This window comes from Andrena cerasifolii, chromosome 4 (genome assembly GCF_050908995.1).
Source record: "Andrena cerasifolii isolate SP2316 chromosome 4, iyAndCera1_principal, whole genome shotgun sequence".
NCBI lineage: Eukaryota > Metazoa > Arthropoda > Insecta > Hymenoptera > Andrenidae > Andrena > Andrena cerasifolii.
The window spans coordinates 12,218,190-12,236,766 of NC_135121.1; the positions used below are offsets into that span (position 1 = coordinate 12,218,190).

General features: G+C 44.9%; 5 protein-coding genes across 12 annotated transcripts; 2 read left to right on the forward strand and 3 right to left on the reverse strand.

The window, feature by feature from the left end:
* Positions 1–36: 36 nt before the first annotated feature.
* Positions 37–3,284, reverse strand: Pnpase (polyribonucleotide nucleotidyltransferase 1). The gene is made up of 7 exons (XM_076811453.1): positions 3,040–3,284; positions 2,022–2,939; positions 1,762–1,935; positions 1,495–1,688; positions 1,242–1,405; positions 854–1,165; positions 37–756 (listed from the first exon to the last, which is right to left on the reverse strand). Exons 1-7 carry the CDS (start codon positions 3,189–3,191, stop codon positions 358–360), a joined length of 2,313 nt encoding a protein of 770 aa, XP_076667568.1. The 5' UTR covers positions 3,192–3,284; the 3' UTR covers positions 37–357.
* Positions 3,285–4,057: 773 nt separating this feature from the next.
* On the forward strand, positions 4,058–5,396 carry Cia30 (complex I intermediate-associated protein 30). The gene is made up of 2 exons (XM_076811102.1): positions 4,058–4,676; positions 4,770–5,396. Exons 1-2 carry the CDS (start codon positions 4,321–4,323, stop codon positions 5,287–5,289), a joined length of 876 nt encoding a protein of 291 aa, XP_076667217.1. The 5' UTR covers positions 4,058–4,320; the 3' UTR covers positions 5,290–5,396.
* Cls (cardiolipin synthase) lies at positions 5,335–7,374 on the reverse strand. Of its 5 annotated transcripts, none has more exons than XM_076811106.1 (5): positions 7,356–7,374; positions 6,537–6,658; positions 6,119–6,460; positions 5,788–6,045; positions 5,335–5,693 (listed from the first exon to the last, which is right to left on the reverse strand). In XM_076811106.1, the coding sequence occupies exons 3-5, from the start codon at positions 6,446–6,448 to the stop codon at positions 5,430–5,432; spliced, it is 852 nt and encodes a 283-aa protein (XP_076667221.1). In that variant the 5' UTR covers positions 6,449–6,460; positions 6,537–6,658; positions 7,356–7,374; the 3' UTR covers positions 5,335–5,429. The 5 variants fall into 5 exon arrangements, with proteins under 5 accessions (XP_076667221.1, XP_076667222.1, XP_076667219.1 ...); XM_076811107.1 differs by lacking the exon at positions 7,356–7,374 and adding an exon at positions 6,895–7,287; XM_076811104.1 differs by lacking the exon at positions 7,356–7,374 and adding an exon at positions 6,857–7,287.
* Positions 7,375–7,725: 351 nt separating this feature from the next.
* On the forward strand, positions 7,726–16,763 carry Syt14 (Synaptotagmin 14). 3 transcript variants are annotated; one of them, XR_013085229.1, is made up of 9 exons: positions 8,991–9,254; positions 9,370–9,558; positions 9,625–9,759; positions 9,929–9,987; positions 10,469–10,645; positions 10,908–11,228; positions 11,710–12,063; positions 12,212–12,920; positions 13,493–16,763. XR_013085229.1 is itself a non-coding variant. In XM_076811100.1 (8 exons), the coding sequence occupies exons 1-8, from the start codon at positions 8,037–8,039 to the stop codon at positions 12,431–12,433; spliced, it is 1,491 nt and encodes a 496-aa protein (XP_076667215.1). In that variant the 5' UTR covers positions 7,726–8,036; the 3' UTR covers positions 12,434–16,763. The 3 variants fall into 3 exon arrangements, 2 of the variants coding, with proteins under 2 accessions (XP_076667215.1, XP_076667214.1); XM_076811100.1 differs by lacking the exon at positions 8,991–9,254 and adding an exon at positions 7,726–8,070 and having other exon boundaries at positions 12,212–16,763; XM_076811099.1 differs by having other exon boundaries at positions 12,212–16,763.
* Positions 16,472–17,953, reverse strand: LOC143368410 (pre-mRNA-splicing factor ISY1 homolog). 2 transcript variants are annotated; one of them, XM_076811109.1, is made up of 4 exons: positions 17,717–17,953; positions 17,612–17,634; positions 17,199–17,517; positions 16,472–17,112 (listed from the first exon to the last, which is right to left on the reverse strand). In XM_076811109.1, exons 1-4 carry the CDS (start codon positions 17,717–17,719, stop codon positions 16,741–16,743), a joined length of 717 nt encoding a protein of 238 aa, XP_076667224.1. In that variant the 5' UTR covers positions 17,720–17,953; the 3' UTR covers positions 16,472–16,740. The 2 variants fall into 2 exon arrangements, with proteins under 2 accessions (XP_076667224.1, XP_076667223.1); XM_076811108.1 differs by lacking the exon at positions 17,612–17,634 and having other exon boundaries at positions 17,694–17,952.
* Positions 17,954–18,577: the final 624 nt, after the last annotated feature.

Consider the following 18,577-nt stretch of genomic DNA (forward strand, 5'->3'; position numbering starts at 1 on the left):
AGAGTTGCCTGCCCAGTTTTATTTCTAAGTAATATATTTAATAATTCGTAAAAAATGGTATTTACATCATTTCATTCGTGCAGGAACAAGGACGTAACGAAAATATTTAAGCACATTTACCGATGAATGCTGCATCCACTTATTTAGTACGTAAAATGTATTCAGTCTAAGATGGAAGGTCGTCTTTCGTTAAACAATTGGAAATGCAATCTTCAGAATGAAATAAAGGCTTCAGTTTGTTCATCTTCGTGGCTATAATAAATGTAAGTCTTCCTAAGAAATAAGAGGCAACTAAATTTTTGGTGAAATAAACGGACCTTTATAGATTAAATCTAAGATGGTAACAAATTCTAGAAATTATTCCTCCTTTTCTTCCACAGGATTCAAATTCCGCGTGTAGGAGATCGGTTCCTGTAACACTTTACGCGATAGCCTAATTTGCCCGCTCACTGGATCCCGACCGAAATATTTCACTTCTATGTCTTGTCCAACTTCCAACCCAAGGACACTGGGGTGATGTATTTTACGTCGGTCTAATTGCGAATTAGGTAACAACGCCGGGGATATGCTAGGGTGTAACGAAATCAACACTCCGGTGTCGCGGATCTCGGTTATCTTCGCCGTGTATATATCACCGAATATTAATGTCGGTTCAGGGTCCTTCGTCAAAATTTGATTTATCATTTCTTGGGCCTCGTTCATTGCATCTTGGTTAGGCGCGAATATGGAATACATGTTGTCGTCTTGCGCATGTATCTACAAATAAAGAAGAAATTATTATCGATACAAATAATCCTGTGTTTGATAATAGATCAAATCGATTTGAGTTTACGTATGTACTCTTTAAACGTACATTAACTCCAGTTTCGATGAAGATTTTTTTCAAATTCGATCCTCCCGTACCAAGGAACTTTGCTCTTTTGTGTATGGGGATCTCGATAGTTTCGAGTACCGGCTTATTATGTTTCTTGTCATGCCTCGGCAATGATATTACAGTGTTCATGATATTAATGATTCGATTCTTCGCACCAGTTGCATGACTGATACTCTCCATTATTATCTTTAAAGGGACACCTGGTACCTTTACATCAGCTTGCAAAGCGGTGTATCCTCTCTTTGTGCCCGCTATTTTGAAATCCATATCTCCGAGATAATCCTCTATGCCCTATTACCCGAGAATCAATTCCTTTAGCTTTCCATATTGTACTTGTATCTCAATTGAAATAATTGCTAATACTTACTAATAAATCCGTTAATATCCTATAATCTTCTATGTGTTTTGCATCCTTCTTTCCAGATTTCAATATCAATCCTATAGCTACACCAGCAGCTGGAGACGATATTGGCACACCTGCGTCCAGCAGTGCTAGACTACCACCGCACACAGAAGCCATTGAAGAAGAACCTTCAAGAATCAAAGAATATTGCTTAAGTTATGAAGTTACCTCTCCTCTTTGCAAATAACGCTTCGCTTCCGATATACGCGCAACTCACCATTTGATTCCAGTACTTCGCTTGTGAGTCTTATAGTGAATGGATAATTTTTCGGTATAACTGATCGTAGTCCTTTCTCGGCTAACGCTCCGTGCCCTACTTCTCTCCGAGCGAACCCAGTAACTTTACCTATCTCGTTAGTCGCGTACGGAGGGAACTCGTAATGTAGAAAAAAATTCTTTTCTTTTATTCCACTGGAAGTTTGCAAAAAATCATGTGTTCATCTATGTTGCGCAAAGATTTCTGAAGAATTGGTGTTCGGAATACCTAGCCAGCATCGATATAGTATCCATCTTAAGAGCACTTTCTATGGAGTCGAGCGTTACCGTGCACAAAACTTGCGTCTGCCCTCTTTGAAAGAAGGCAGAGCCGTGGAGCGGCTGGAACATATCCACTTGGCACTTTATATCTCTCAACTGATCCAGTTCTCGGCCGTCGCACCTACAATTATTGGAAATACATAGACTCGACGCGCGTGTTATGTTCCGCGATCGTATCGAGATGTTTAGTTCGCGCGCTATAACTACCTTTTGTTCGTCTCGAATATTAAAGATCTGAAAACTTCTTTAACAAGTTTCTGGAATGCTTCTGTAACAGGCGCAGCAACTTCTGGATTATCATTCGCCAACTTACTTATCATTTTGGCTCTCAGATCTATAATAGCATTGTCTCGTGAAATTTTATCATGACTATAACATGTAAAAATATTACGTAGCTCATGTTCCGAAAATTCTCTTACACGCTCTGCCATATCATTGGTTGTGTTACTGTTCTTTCGGATCTGTGCTTTACATTTCCCGACGCGCTTTTGCAAATCCGTTATAGAATTTATAATTAGCTGGCAATCTTTGGCAGCTAATCGTATCGCTTTTTTAAGTTCGGGTTCTAAGATATCATTGGCCGATCCCTCTAACATGACTACAAGATTTTTAGATGCGCATGTTACGACAAGGTTTAATGTACTGTGCTGAAGTTCACGCCTCGTCGGGTTAATTATGTACTCGTTTTCGACCAGACCGATCCTCACAGCTCCCACAGGTCCGTTCCATGGAATATCCGAGACGCTTAGAACCGCCGACGCTGCGTTAATGGACAACACGTCTGGGTCGTGAACTCCGTCGACGGCTAATAAATTGCACATTATTTGTGTTTCGCATGAATATCCGTCTGCGAACAGAGGCCGTACAGATCTGTCTATTATTCTGCTCGTGAGAATCTCGTGTTCCGTGTAGCCTAGTTCTCTGCGGAAAAAATTTGTCGGTATACGGCCCGTCGCAGCAGCTTTCTGCCGATAGTTTACAGTCAGTGGGAGTACGGAGCTATTGCTAGCTGCAGATTCATCTTGTCTAACTACAGTAGACATAACCGACGTATCGCCGAACTTGGCGATGACACTCCCGCCTGCGAATCGCGCATACTTCCCAGTGGTTAATATCATCTTTTTCCTTAAATATAAAGATGATTATGTAGGAGTGAGGTTCATTTAAACGGTTCGACAGAGTCTGCCGACTACCGTTTAGGTTAAAACACACGTGGTATTCTTACCCATCGGATAGCTGTACTTCCGCGAAATTCTCCGCAGATTGAGTCGAGCTGAACTTAATGTGAAAGGTACTCCCATTTTCCTTGTGATTCTTCGGACGCAGAAATATTAGGTTCTTATTATTTAACAATCCACTACGTCTAAACAGTACCATCTTCACGATGATCGGAATTTTGATTTCAACATTATCATTGTGACCAACCTGTAGGAACGGAAAGTCCTAAACTGAGAGCGCGTGAATTTTCATTGGGCAAATTCCACTTACGCACGAATCGCCCGCAACGGCCGTGGTTTTCGTTTCGAAATTTATGAAAATCTCCTGAAATATGGAAAAGAAATCTGTGAAAGTGCCATTATCGGAATATACAGGTTTTTAAATATAAGTTACGTCTCGAAAACAGGAACATATAATTTATGATATTCATTTTATTACAAAAACGGGAAGTTCCTGCGCGGGCGTTTTGGGCGTAAGTGGTATTCGCCCATAATTTACGAAACTCCAGTCACTTCGTATTATTGAGCAGATGAGTTAACAAAGCTTTTAATGAATTATAATAATCGGCCGTAAGAACACCGATTATCATATTTCGTAGTAAAATTATATATATATATATTTACGAGGATTCCGCAGGGCCGGCCTTCTCTATAAAGGGCCCCGGATGCAAGAAATATTTTGAGGTAACATTAACGTATTTAAATATGACTTTTTTATTCCCATGTTATTAATAATATTAGATTATTATATTATTATATTAGAAATTATTTCTAATTTCTTTTTTGATATTCCTCGCATACTATTATCACCACACAACCATAATTGTGGTGCGTTCGTAGTATTGCCATTTCTGTGTTTAGAGCATGAAATTTAAGTACAAGAGATAACAAATTTCGTTCTTTTTTATTTTCTCTTTTCTTCATTTTTTCTCTTTCTGGGAACCCCGAGTACAGCCTGGGGCCAGGGTGCCTCGCTCCCACTGAGCCACCCCTGTGGCCGGCCCTGGGATTTAGTCCAATTCAATCTGTTCGAATTGAATTTCATTGCTGTAAGAGTGGCGATCAAATATTTACTAAAGAAAGTTTCATAAATATGGTGTAAGATGTAAACACCGTCTATTAAACGACGAACAAGTTGGTTGGATTATGTATTTTACATGAAAGGATACTTCGTCGGTATGATGTTAAATCATATTTAGGAAGTATAAAAAATTATGTCACATCCTACAGATCCATAGTTCCATTTCCGAAGATTTTATTCAATCGCATGGTATAACCCGTTAAGAACTATGATTCGGTTATTACGATTTTGTTCGAGGACTCCTCATGAAAGAGGCTTTCACACGAGTAATCGCCTGTTATACTTTTACGAACCGAAGGGAGGAGGTTTTAAAGAGGTGTACGACAACCCACCAGCAGAAAAGAATTTAAGTGTGTTAGGGAGACTGCGAGAAGGGTATCAACAACTGAAGTTCGAAAGTTCGTTATTAGCTAAAGAGGCGCGAGATATATTCAGACTGCATAAAACTTTTCATGTACCAAATGAAAATCATATAGTGTGGAAGTTCGATGGAAGCGACGAATGTTTAAATCAATGGGTGACGACTTGCGACCAGGATTACAAACAAGGCTTCTCGACTGCCAAGCAAGTATCTAACTTAAACATGCTAATTATTAATTGCTACTTAAAAGAGTCATTTAACCGAACAAACGCGAAGAATGTATAATTCTCTTCTAGATTAGAATTGTCGCCCACCGGCACTGGTATATTCCACGGTACTTTATCTACTCATGTACCCAAAGACGGCATAACCGGGAAGGCTGGTTATTGTAATATCACGACGGTCCAAAAATGGAAATCGTTTAAGCGAAAGGATAGCTACGATTGGTCCCAATTTAATACTCTTGTTTTGAGAGTCAGGGGAGATGGTAGATGTTACATGATAAATATTTTACAAAGGGGGCTTGTAGATATGACTTGGTACATAGCTTATCATTACGTATTGTACACCAGAGGCGGCCCTTATTGGCAGTACGTCCAAATACCTTTCTCCAAATTCGTATTTGGATCTAAAGGAGTAATCCAAGATCAACAGATACCTATGGACAACCATAATATCACAAACTTTGGTATTACTGTCGGTGATAATAAGAACGGGCCCTTTAAGTTAGAAATCGATTACATCGGAGTGCGCAACGATATGTATAATTTTGAAAATTTTGCCTACGAATTGTACGATATAAGCAAAAAGGACTAGCCGCTTAAACTAAAGAATGAAGTGGATGTTATTGTATGGGACAGATATTTAAGAGAGATTTATTGTACAAAGTGTGTAATAGATTTATAAACAATGGCAATGTTGTACCTCTTAGTATTCATTATTCATAACACACATACCTACCGAGACTTTGACGAGGTTCTTTTACCTAATAATTTATACGTATTCTTTGATATCAGATAACTTAGACCTCCTGCTAATGTCGTGATTGCTGTTACGTAACATAGACCTTCTAAAATCGGATGATTCACAAAATGAAATATCGGAGCGGCCAGCGTCCCAGCGACGAAGCCCAACTGAACGACGGTGTTGATTTTACTTATATACGTCGGAGCTAACTGGACAGTTGCGTACGTAGGATCAAAATACCTGGCCAGAGTTTTCTAAAATTTATTTAATTAAGGAATCATTCTGGTAATCACGCCGAAAGCCATTTATTTAAGCGTTTGGCTGATTAGCAAGCGATGCAATACGCACCGGTGGAGGTAAAGATTTGTATCTAATGTACGAAGCAGCAGAAACCATGGCGACGTCTCGCGTGACCACGAGACACGTCAGGGGAATAGGAACCAATCCCACCCAGGCCAGCGAAAGAAACAACGTTCCTAGGAGTAGTTTGTCTGCGACCGGATCCAGAAAACTACCAAGCTTAGAAGCCTGTGACGTCCATGTGCGAGCGATCCAACCATCCGCTAGATCGCTAAATCCTGCAATTATTAATAGCCACAATGCTACCTGTAATACAAACGAATAGCATTAGCGTATTTAATACGTAATAGCCGTAAGGTGAGATGTTATTACATTTTACCTGGTAGTCCTGCGATAAAATCAAATAACTCAGATAGGGAGACGTGACGATTCGACCCATACAAAGTAAATTCGGCACGGTCCAAATATTCTCCTTTTCGATTATTTCCTCTACTTTTCGTTTGGTTTGCTTGATATCCTGCAGTATCTGAGACCTTAATGCCTTTCTCCTAGCGATGCGCTCATTTTTAGCGATATATTTTTTATGATTATTAATTCCAGTAGAATATACGCTCACGCTGTACATCAAATATTGCCTCAGGCATTTCTCTAGCAAATACTTGTTCAAAGTCGCAGAGTGTTTGCAACGTAATATGGTAAAGTAGCTCATAATTATTCGTTCCTGCTTTCAGAGTAATACAATGATCAAAAGCACGATTTAACCGCATCTTGTGATATAAAAATTCTTTGGTACCTACAACATGAAATAGATGATCGGTATCTAAGGTAACAATACTAGCTTTCCTGAAATCTCAAATCCTTCGGAACCGAGGTCGTCATTAAATTTGGATAGAATATTATTTTCAGCATGTATAGATTGCTAAAATTAAATAAGATAAATTGGTAACAGGCAAAGTCAATTGCACGTACAAATTTATTGAAGACTTTCTCTAATACGTTCGGTTTCATCTAGAAATTACTAAAACTTTTCGATTAAGAAATTTCGGTAGAACGGAATTAGGAGTAGCCTCATATTTAAGGTTATATTGACTAATAACAAATACCACATGGACCTTACCCCCCATCAACTGAAAAATATTCTCGTCAGGTGTGTACTAAACAGTGAAATCGTTGAGTGTGGTCTTTAATAATATGTACACGAAATAGCGAATCATGCGACTGATCTTATCATTTTTATTTACAATTCTATTATTTCGAAATTAAAAGGCATCATTTATCTACACGTTAGAAGCGAATCGAGTAAACAGAAACTATGGATAAAGTTTCATGCCCATTAATTAATTTCATCAACATCCATTAACGGACATGATGCAGCGAGATACAGAATTATTAAATCCATTTAAAAAAAACCAGGTCACTTCGTCAATTATTCAAAGCGTTTAACTCGTCAGAAAGCAATGGTGGTAGCAATGTCCTAAAAGCAATCCAATTCTTTCGAACAGAGGAGTCAAGACGCGTTTATAAAATATTGATTCCCGATAACGTAAACGTAAACCATCATTGTTTTTCGATATTTCCGCTTCGATTCTCGCGTTAAAATAATAATTTTAGATTACGTGTTTCTTAAGTCTCCAATACCAACTAGTAGTAATTTATCGACCGCTCCCCTCTTCGCGTAAAAGCTGATTCACTTTTAAGCCGCAGAGTTGGGCATTATCTAGATAAAAAACGGTGGTCTAATGAAAGAATCGAGCGATAGATAATTCGTCTTCATTCATCAGGTTCGGACAGCCTTAATTATACATCGACAAGTAATGATCCAATAATTTCCAAATGATTTTCTTCAATGAATACAACCAGCGTCCTATCTCATTTACAAGTTTACCGTTTTACCTAGGTACATATCCTGACTTTCGCGTAAGATCTCCATTTGCACCCGTGTGTTTATTAAGTCACTAGCGCTCAAGTTGAGCACCCCTGGCCTCTGTACGAACGAAAATCCCCTTGTTGGAGCGTGCGTGGGTCCGCGAGGCGCACGCGTGCGGCTGGTCGAGGTATTGCAGGCGCACACGTCTCGGCAAGAGCAACAGAGTGCTGTGTGTATACCCCCGCCCACGTATTATTATTCGGCTGGCTGGTGAGCACGCTTCTCGGTGATCGCGAACGGGCCACGAGCGTCTCCTAGGACAAGCCCGCGGCGTGCGTAGAATGAGTCCATCATTTGCGGACGGGGACAGGCCGCGTTCGACCGAGAAACACGCGTAAGAGGAAGGCTTTAATGCGACACGAGGGCGAGCATGATTCTGGCTGGATCAGACCATTTTCTGGCGGGTAAGTCCACTATACCCCGCGAACCTCTCCGCGGCGAATTCGGCCGTTCGGAGGGAGACCTGGCGCCCCACAATTTCGTGGATCCAGGCCGATATTGTCGCAGCCTGGCGAGCCTCCTAATCAATTAAGAAATTGCGTCGCGCTAACCGCCGAGGAGGTGGACGCGCGCGGTTCCTTCGCTAGTCAGAGTCGCCTCGACGTCCACCCTTTTTTTTCGGATTTTCCACGGAACGATCGATCCTCGACGCGATCCCTCGGTATCGCGTTAACAGATCTTGCGCGTATGACCGAAAGAATTCGCAGGATATGCCCTTCGGGACGGACGAGCGTGCCGTGGTCTCGTCCGCATTGCGCAAACCGGAGGACTCTTGGAATCGCACCGCCTTCCAACGATCCACGGCTCCTCGCACTCAGGGGGGGGGGGGCAAAGCTCGATGATTTTTTAATTATACCAATCTAGCGACCCGCGAATCGCGCGAGGATAATCGCCGAATGGAGCGAACGACCCGCGACGGATCTGCGCAATATCGCGGCGGACGGTTTGCGTGGCAACTGGAGCGGTGGTTAATTATTCCAGGTCATTACGACGTAACGTGTCGCCTGGCGTTTAAGCGCGCTCGATACACAGCAACAGCGCGCGGGACCGCCGGCCGTCGGAGATGGAAGGAGGATTCGAGTCGGTGCATGGGTGAACGGCTTTCCCCCGTCGGCGATAAATAATTTATCGACTCTGCCCTTTTCGACGCTGCTTTTTGCGTCCTCGTATCCAACGATCCCTTTTTCTTCCCGCTGTTATTACACGCGATCGATCATTGCCTCGGACAACAGGCAGCGCGGGCGGGCACGCGCACGTTAGCGGCCACGTGCTTTGAAGTTGCTCTTCAAGGTGGACAGCTTAACTCTTTCGTTTTTGGAGGAAGTCGGGACAGGTGTCTACGTAGTAAAGGCTGAGTGACGACCAAAATGAGCCTCTGACGTAAACAGTGCGCCACCGGAGGGTGGGCATTAAACCATGCTTACCGATTCCAAGTCACGTGGCCGCCTAGTACGTGACGAGTGCTAAGAGGTCTAGAGCGAGAGAGATTGGAAGGGTGGCGAGCGACAGGACGCCACGATGGCGAATAATAAAGACTTTTTATCCGAGGGATCTGGCTACGGAATGGGGAAGGCGAGGGTGGCTTCTGGTATATGTATAAGAGGATCTCGACGAGCCACGCATTTGCCCCGCGTTCGTCTAGGAGTGACTTTGCTCTCTCTCTCTCTCTTTCAAGTGTTTCCTAATGTCAGGACCATTTTCAGTACCTGTGGAAGCGACAGCATTTCTGGGTGCCGTTGCTGGCTTCGTGGTCCTCCTGTTGGCACTGTTCCTGTACCTGTCCCGCAAGTGGTGCTTCACCCCGCCGTCCACCACCACGCTCTTCGGCGGTGTCTGCGTCCCCTTATGCGAGTCCAATAACACCACCACCACTCAGATCCCGAAGAACATAGGTGAGTCATCTTTACAGGCGGCAACCAGTGGCGAATCGAATTTAATTCCCGCATGAAACTCGACAGCGAAGGCATTCTCCTACTCGGATCCAGAGACTAGCTCCGACTCGGAAGAAGACGCCCTTCGCCGTTTGAATTCGCCCCCTCATCCACCGCTGGATACTCTGACCATCCAGGCCGAGGATGGACCGACCATCGTGGGTCTGTCACACTTTCTTTCTTTATAATAAAAGCTGCTTCGTTCCTCGCACTCGACCCACCGAGAGGCAGTCCACCCTTTGCTTCTCCTTCCTCCCCTCGTTACATCAAGTTCTCCGGCGTTCAATCGCAACGCTTAATCTTCTGTCTGATCGGTTCTCTAATTTCCTAGACGCTGGCACCGCCTCGAGCAGCTGCACGGAGGAGCACTCTCCAGCCGATCAACAACAGGTGAGCGCATAGCTAAATCGTGGAACACAGTTTCCACGTTCTCCGATCGAATATCGCGCTCTCGATCTCGACGGCCGGTGTATAAATATAATTAATCGGCTCCCGGATATCCGCGTGGATATCTTATCACGCGACGTTCCACCGCCCACCGGCGAGTCGACCTTAAGGCTAAGGTAAAGCCGGGAATTCAGCTGAAAGCTAAGCTAAGCTGTGCTATGCTATGTTTTAAAAATTTAACCCCGGTAGATCTTTATGGAAGCGTTTCCCATGAAAAGCTAAACTAAGCTGTGCTGTTATTTATATGTTATATCACAGCCAGATATAACGTAGCATAACGTAGCACAGCTTAGCTCAGCTTTCAGGTGGATCCCCGGCTTAATGAGTCATTTCGTTAGCGAATAGCGTCCCAGTTAAATCGCTTGTTACACCGATCGGGTCCTGAATAGTTCCCGCACCGTTGTACGGTATTTCGTTTGCGCAGTGTGTAGTGGAAGTGGGCGCCTCCAGCATCCTGCTGGACGCCAGGGAGCAGGAAGTGGAGGTGGAGCAGAATGGCTCGACGACCAACGAGGTGATCGCGACGATGGGCACGGTCGCCGAGGAGGTGGGCAGCCTGGAGGTGGCCTTCTTGTACGACGCTCCGATGCGAGAGATGACGGTTCGTACCGTGAACCCGACCTTACCCTTGCTCAGTCTACTGTAATACCTAATAACAATAGCGACACTCAATTTCTGTTTATTCCATTTGGAACACTGACGGTTGCTCATTAAAACGGGCGAATTAAAGGAAGAGACGGCTAAGAGTTCCGACTATCAGTAATCCATATAATTTCACATAGAATTTCTAGAGTTTACGCCTAGTTCGCCTGCGCCTCGTGACCGTTCGCCTCCACCCAGACTGTCCCCTCGTTCTCCCGCAGGTCCACGTGCTGCAGGGACGGAACTACCCGGAGGGCATAGGCGGCAGCCAGGTGCGTCTGGTGCTGCTGCCGTCGAAGAAGCAGAGGCGCAAGACACGCGTGCGCCAGGGTACCTCGCCCCAGTACATGGAGAGCTTCCTGCTGCCGCGCGTCAATCCCGAAGACGTGAACGCTATGGGGGTGCGCCTCAGAGTCTACCTGTGGGGCGGGAGGATGCGTCGAGAGAGATTACTAGGCGAGGCCAGAGTCTCCTTCGATCAGATCAATCTTCAGCTGGAGACCACACTCTGGTTAACGCTGCAACCACCACCCTCGTCTTCGGTGAGTGAACGCTACCCAGTTCGAACTACGTAGTAAGCGGAGCCTTGAAGCATAATGTATTAAGGTGAATGTCCCAATTTCTGCTCATTTAAGAGGTTACTCGTCATAAAGAGGGTGTAAAAAATTTGTTTGCGATCAAAATTTGCAGAGTAATTGATTAATTCTTTAATAATAAATCAACCAATTCCAAAACTATTTAAGAAAGATATTTCAAGATGTTTAACTATTAGTAATTTGTAATTAAATATATAATGCTCTAAATGTCCGTATTTCTGCTCATGAAAAATAGCGATGTATGTATTGCTCCAAGCTCGTGCAACACTCGCGTAAATGTTTAAATAATTTAGAATTATTTTGTCGCAACTATAGTACAAACGTAACGCATATAATAATAAGAAAAATACGAAATGATCAGAAATGGGGACATGAGCAGAAATTGGGACATTCACCTTAGCGTGATGGTACCGTTATTTTCTTCAAGGTGCAAGAATGGGGAACGACCAGTAGCTTAACACGCAGCGATTCCACGGGGTCCCAGCAGTCCGTGCAGTCGTACGCGTCGCCGACGATACCCCCGTACGGAACTAGCATGAAGGGCGGAAGCGTGGCGGAGATTCTGATCGGGTTGGCGTATAACGGGACCACGGGGCGTCTGTCGGTGGAAATAATCAAAGGGTCCCACTTCCGAGGTGGCGGTGGCAACGACACGAAGCCACCTGACACCTACGTCAAGCTTGCCCTGATGGACAGCAACGGTCACGAAATGGGGCGGTCCAAGACTGGTCTGAAGCGCGCTCAGCCCAATCCCCTTTACAAGGAAACCTTCATATTCCAAGTACGTTTCTAATTCGTCATGCTCTATGCTTTAATTAAACGTAACAATATTGTCCCTTCTCTCTCCCACTGAATTGTCTACCCTTCTCGTCGCATAATCGATACATCGAAACACTAGAGGAAAGAACTGATGGGAAGGGTGGTTTCAGGTCGCTCTGTTCCAACTCGGGGACGTGACCCTCTTCCTCTCTGTGTATAACCGCCGAAGAGGCGGGATGGGAAGGAAGGGCAGGGAAATGATCGGTTGGCTCACTCTGGGGATGAACAGTTCCGGCTCGGAGGAGCTGCAGCATTGGAACGACATGCGGGCAGCCCGACAGCCGACGCAGGTCCAACGCTGGCACTCGCTGCTGCGCCCTAGAAACACCTGATCGCGATAGAGTTCCTGTTAAGCGAAGAAGAAGAAGACGAGGAAGACGATGCATTTTACGTTAAACACGATAACGATACTATGGTTTGATCGATAGAGACGACACGCTGGTGGTAGCAGCGGTCGCATCACTGCGCACCGTGACGCACGACTGATCGTTAATAGAGCGCAAGCAACAACAACAAAAAAAAAACGCAAGAAAAGAAGAAAAAACAGGGGAAAAAAGAAGAAAAATGTCAGCCAAAAAAGATCATTGTCGAGACGAACGGTGGCCGTTCGATTTTTGGATGCCTGCCGCCGTGTTACTGCCTGAACAGAACACCGAAGTCAATATATCTAATGTGTCGATCTGTCGATGCTGCGTCAGCCAGAGCTGTCATAATTTTCGCACGACGGTAACACCGAGTTCAAAACTCTCTCGATGTACCAAGTATATTCCTTTTTGATACGCCGGACGGAGTTGGGGGTGTTTTCAGCATACATGATACGTATGTATAACAACATATGCAACTCGGGATACCGAGAGCGATATACATATATATATACGCGCGAGCACGCGACACAGACACTACTACTAGCACGCTCAATCTGCATACGTGTGCAAGGCGTTTCGACTCTCCCTCACCTGGACCATCCCTCGCACTATCGCCAGCAATAGAGGTTACATCCAGGGGGCCGAGTTGGTCGAAACGCTACGCGCACACAGGGCGAGGCGCTTGGAATTACCAGCCCCAGTTACTTACCAGTCCACATCCTTCGCCTCCGTCTGCGTTTGGACTTCCTTCGATCCAACTTGCGTATCCCTTGAGACCACGCAACACCCTAGACACGCTCCCCTCTGATCGCGAGCATCGCGCGGCATCAGCGTGACTCGGGTTGCCGGTTCCAGGGGCGCCTCGCTCTGTGCGTACACTCGCAGACGCGCATTTCGTCGGTCCCAGTAATCGCTCGGTCGTGAAACGGACCGCGAAAGCCGTGGCATGAAACTCTCCGACTCGATATGTGCCTGAGCCAACCTTGATCGTTTATCTTTCATTTTTCTGCCTTTCACCATTTCCAGGCCGCGTGTCCGTCGACGGGGAATCGCCGTGGGATACCCAGCCGAGTCGAGGGCCCGATAATACGAAAACGCGAACCACCCCTCTAGTCGGTCTCCACTTTGGACGGGACGCTAACTAAAGCGACGCGCGTAACGTCATTCTCTCCCCTCACCCACTCTCTATCTCTCTTTCTCCCCTGTCATTGTATTCCCCTCGACTCCGCGACACTTTGTCACGCAGCGCTTGTTCGCACGAGTCGATACCACGGAATTCTTGGTGTACATGGACGGTATGGTTCGAGAATGGATTGGTACGCATGACACGAATCGCCACCCCTTATCGCGGCGATCCTCGGACCAATAATCCTCGTTCAGGTTCAAGGTCGCAGGGAGAACGATCGAAGAGGAACGCCAGGCTGTGAACCCCTCCTTGTCTATTTTCTTCCCTCTCCTTCTTCACCGCACCCTTCCATACGTTCACTTTGCTCGACGAGTTCGGATGGTGTCGTGTTCTCCACGCGTCGAGCATGATGCGTTTCACCCCTAGTAGCGTTTATTGTTGGCATCTTGATGGCGAACTAAGTCCCAACTTGGGGATACAGTAGGTCAACCAGAAATGCTACTAGGGACTGCGGGACGTTAGATTTGATTGCACGATTATTGGGTTGTTAATGACGCAGGGAGTTGTTTTAATGTTACAGGTTTGAATGATTGTAACAGGACTCGTGGAAGGGAGCGAGGATTTCGTTCCCTTCCACGTGCGCCATTCGACAGTTCAGCTTGAACCTATAGCTGTGCAACGTCCCGCGTACTCGCGCTAACAATATATTTTTTTCCAAGTGTTTCGTGGCTTGCACGGTGTAGGTGACTTTGATCAGGGCCCGACGGGGCTGTCAAGGGTGCAACGTGTGCCGTGAATTGGCAAGAGGGGGGGGAGGGGGTGGGGGTGGGGGGCAGGCGAGGACAGATTCACAATTCAAACGACGCACAATAAACTCGCAAAGCGCACCCCGTAAAACGCAAATGTGATCGTAGAGTTGATATTACTTACAATACTAAATTAGTGGCATACACGACGGGACGTCGTGGGGCACGATAGACGGCGTAGATCGTTACAATTAATTATCCACGCGTTTATATGTATTATAGACGGGATCGGTGTAAAAACTGGAGCGTGACCGGGCGACTGATTAACGGATACATGAGAAAACAGATGCTGTGAATCGTTTAAACGCTTGACTTTTTCAAGCTTTAGCCTTTAGGTGATTAACGATGGTTCAAATCCATGCTCGAACTGTTCTCTATTTCTCTCTGGTTTACGTATTTATAGGCGTAACGGTATTGTAACGGGTTCGCTAGGACTCAGAAGTCGTTTCTCATTTCAGTGCACGCGCACGCGTGAACAGTCCCCCCCCCCCCCCCGGTATTCTCGCGCGCAGCGCTGTTCCTCTCGCCGAACCGCCTGTTAAAACGCACGTCTCGACACGTTCGCGGCGCCCACCCACCCCCCCGACCCGCGCGCCGTTCAGGACCAGGTTCTGAATCGACTTTGGCCATTTAGAGGCGTTTGCCGGTGTGCTGTATATACAGCCACTTTTACAAAACTCCTGGAACAACGGGAGTGAACGATTCAATCGATTCGAGTCCGCTCGGACGAAGACTCAGTGTGGCGCGACCCTTTAGCTAGCGTTTAATTAGGATACTCTCGACTTCTGAGCCCTGGCGACACATGTAATTGTATGCTGTACAGTCTGTTTATAAACAACACGATGTTGAATGGGGATCAGGGAAGAGCCGCGTGCACGCGGGGCAGAAAGGGCTTGTTATTGAGAAGCTACTGTGACGGATACGGGGACACAGGTGTCCACGGGATCGATGCGTGTACTTGATTAACGAAGTAGGGCTTTTTTCAGGGTAATTTCTATGCCTTCAACTGTTTCCAATTTGTTACGGTACAGTCGTAATTACTATTACCCGGCCGAAAGAAGATCCCCAAGAGGCGGGCTCGGGCGATACAGTCCGTCGCTATGACGATTGGTCGAATCATCTATTTGGGCACACTTTTAATGACGCGGCACACGTATTTTGGTTATTGGCTGAAGTAGGCACATACATTGTCGCACCGCGCGACAAAGAGAGCGAACAAAACCCATCGAGATCGAGTGGAATAGAGCGATCTGACCGACAAGCGTCAAAGCAATAGCGTAGGCATCTCAGACGGTTAACCATTAATATATAATAACATAAAAATTTCCTTATTTTTCAAACAATCTGTGCGACATTGCGTTTGGGTTTATTTTAATCAGAAAAATCTAACCAAACCAATGATAATACTTTCCTGAATATATTGTGAAAAATAAGGAAATTTTTATGTTATTATATATTAATGGTTAACCGTCTGACATGCCTACGCTATTGCTTTGGCGCTCGTCGGTCAGATCGCTCTATTCCACCCGATCTCGATGTGTTTTGTTCGCTCTCTTCGTCGCGCGGTGCGACAATGTATGTGCCTACTTCAGCCAATAACCAAAATACGTGTGCCGCGTCTTTAAAAATGTGCCCAAATAGGTGATTCGATCAATCGTCATAGCGACGGACTGTAATGCTCGAGCCCGCCTCTTGGGGATCTTCTTTCGGCCGGGTAATAGTACATGGAGATGTATTTGGAAGTAAACAGTCGGCTTCCCGCGGCACGACTCCGTTTGGGAGCCCTGTCGAAAACGCTTAAGCTTAAAGCATCCTCGACGGGAGCGTGTGATGCGAGACGATTTAAAGTTTTATTGCTCGAGCAAAGAGTCAGACGAGTATGAGTGTGTGCGATGGTGAAGAGTAAATCTTCACGACATTAACGATAATTCATGCTGTCTTGTTCTCTGGTGTTCTAATTCTATTGTGCATCGCTTACACGAGCGCCAGGTGCTCGCGCACCGCCGATAAGTGATAGGAACGACCATAATGTGGGAAACAGACAAATAAGGATCGCGAGGATTATAAACAGACTACCGTTGAATTTTTATCTATATTTTATCTACAGCACTCTCTCCCCCTCTCTCTCTCTCTCTCTCCCTCTCTCTCTCTCGATAAGTATTGAAAATTGAAGTTTGAACGTCTACTGCACAAAATAATTACCTTAATCAATGTTATTACTTATAAATTAATGATAATTATTATTATATCTGTCGCGTTTTATAAAAAGTGTACTCTAAATACAATTATGAACGAATAAACTTACAAATAGTTGTTATTGAACAGAGAGGAAATAAAACCTGTCAAAGTACATATTTCTCTAACAGTTCTTGCTTTTTTCTTGCGAGCAACGCCTCCTGTATATCTTGCTGCGAGGGTATCGCTCTTTGCGCGGTGGTTTCTACCTCCTGCTCGACCTCGGGCTCCTGCTTCTCGTTCTGCGCCAACCATTCGTCCACGGCTCTCTCCCTCGCTTCGCGCTCGGCCCTTTGCTCCAGTGGCAAAAGAATTCCATCGTCGTCGTCCCGATAGCCGTAGTAGTCCGCGTCGATGTCCTTCATTAATTCGGCCCGCGTTTTCCGAGGAGGGGGCGGCGGCTCTTGCTCGAACAGCTCTCTGACCCCAGGTAATTCTTTCGCCGCTCCGAAATACTTGTAACCACGATTCCCGGGTACCTGAATATTTTAGGGCATTAAACATTTCCATTTGCTGTGACGAATAGTAAGGATAGTTGAATGCGACAATAGAAGAAACTCTTTACCTCGCGACCTTCGTGATCTAGCATACGTGGCCCCACTCTGGAATAATCAGGACCGCCTAGCTCTTTTATTTGAGCCTCCCAATGCCGCTTTTCTCTGAGTAATTTGTTGATTTCGTCGTTTAAGTCTCGAATGCGAAATTCTCCTAGACCAGCATTTTGTATCTGTGCCACTTTCTTCGCGATCTCTCTAATTATTTGCATTCTCCACTTCTCCGCCTTCCGCAGGTCCCTACATTCGGAGGCTAGGTACGGTCTCCTCTCTTGCTCCTTCCTGGCACCCTCGTTGCTCTGTGCTGCTCGCCATCGGGCGAGGGTGGTCCTGTCGATAGATTAACACATGAATAAGGAAATGCTGCAATACACGAAGGTGTCATAGTCTGCTTTTACAATGCTTTCAGCTTATAAACACTTACATAGCCTTTTCCGCATTTCGCGCCTGAAATAAGATGTAATAATTAAATACAGTGGAGGAATGTAAATAATTTAGTGCGACACTTAACATTATTTGTTATACTCACCATTTTTTATGTGTTAATTCCGATAACGTTTGATTAAGGTAAGGTAATCAACCGCTGATGTTTCGGCGTTTATATTTTGAGGTTATGTTGTCGCAAACAAATAGTTATATCATAGACGAGGTATAAGGTAGATGTATATGCCGTACACATCATGATGTAATACATCATGCTCAAATTCTTTAAAATTTATCTTTAAATTTTTCGTGCGGTTTTATTAACTATTTCGAAGAACAGTGGTATGGTTATATTGCTCGAAGAGTCTACATACTTGATATATAGATTTTAAGTCGAAAAGAGTCGTAGTACTTGAGCATAATAGCGGGAAGGGTTAAATAAATTATTAGTTGGCCGCTAACTTCAGTCCAGTTCGATTCAAATTTTTCTTTAAATTCTTTCTTTGCGCGGTTTTATTAAAAATTACGAAGAAAAGTGTAATACATATAGCGTAATACAAATGTAATTCATAATTGAGGTGAGGCAATATCTTGTGTAATTTTCATATCCGTGAATACAGTTCAAAATGCAACCGGTCATCACATTTAACGCCTTTTGTGTAAAAATTCTATCCAATACCTCGTCTGTGCCTCTATCGCCCTTAATCATGTGACTAACAAATTACAAAGGATGTTTTGTCTATCCTATGGTCTCGTCAGTGCTAACTTCTAACTGACTTATTAATATCTTTTTATTTTCTATACTTTCAATATTATCTACCTGCCCTGTATTGCCTACAGACCCAAAAATGCTAGTGGTGCCACAGACGAGTCTGTGCCTATACCTCGTCTGTGCCTCGTCTGTGGTGACGGCGTAGCAATGTCCGATTGCCAGTCTTCTGGATGGAAGCTGTTTACCGAAGCCTGG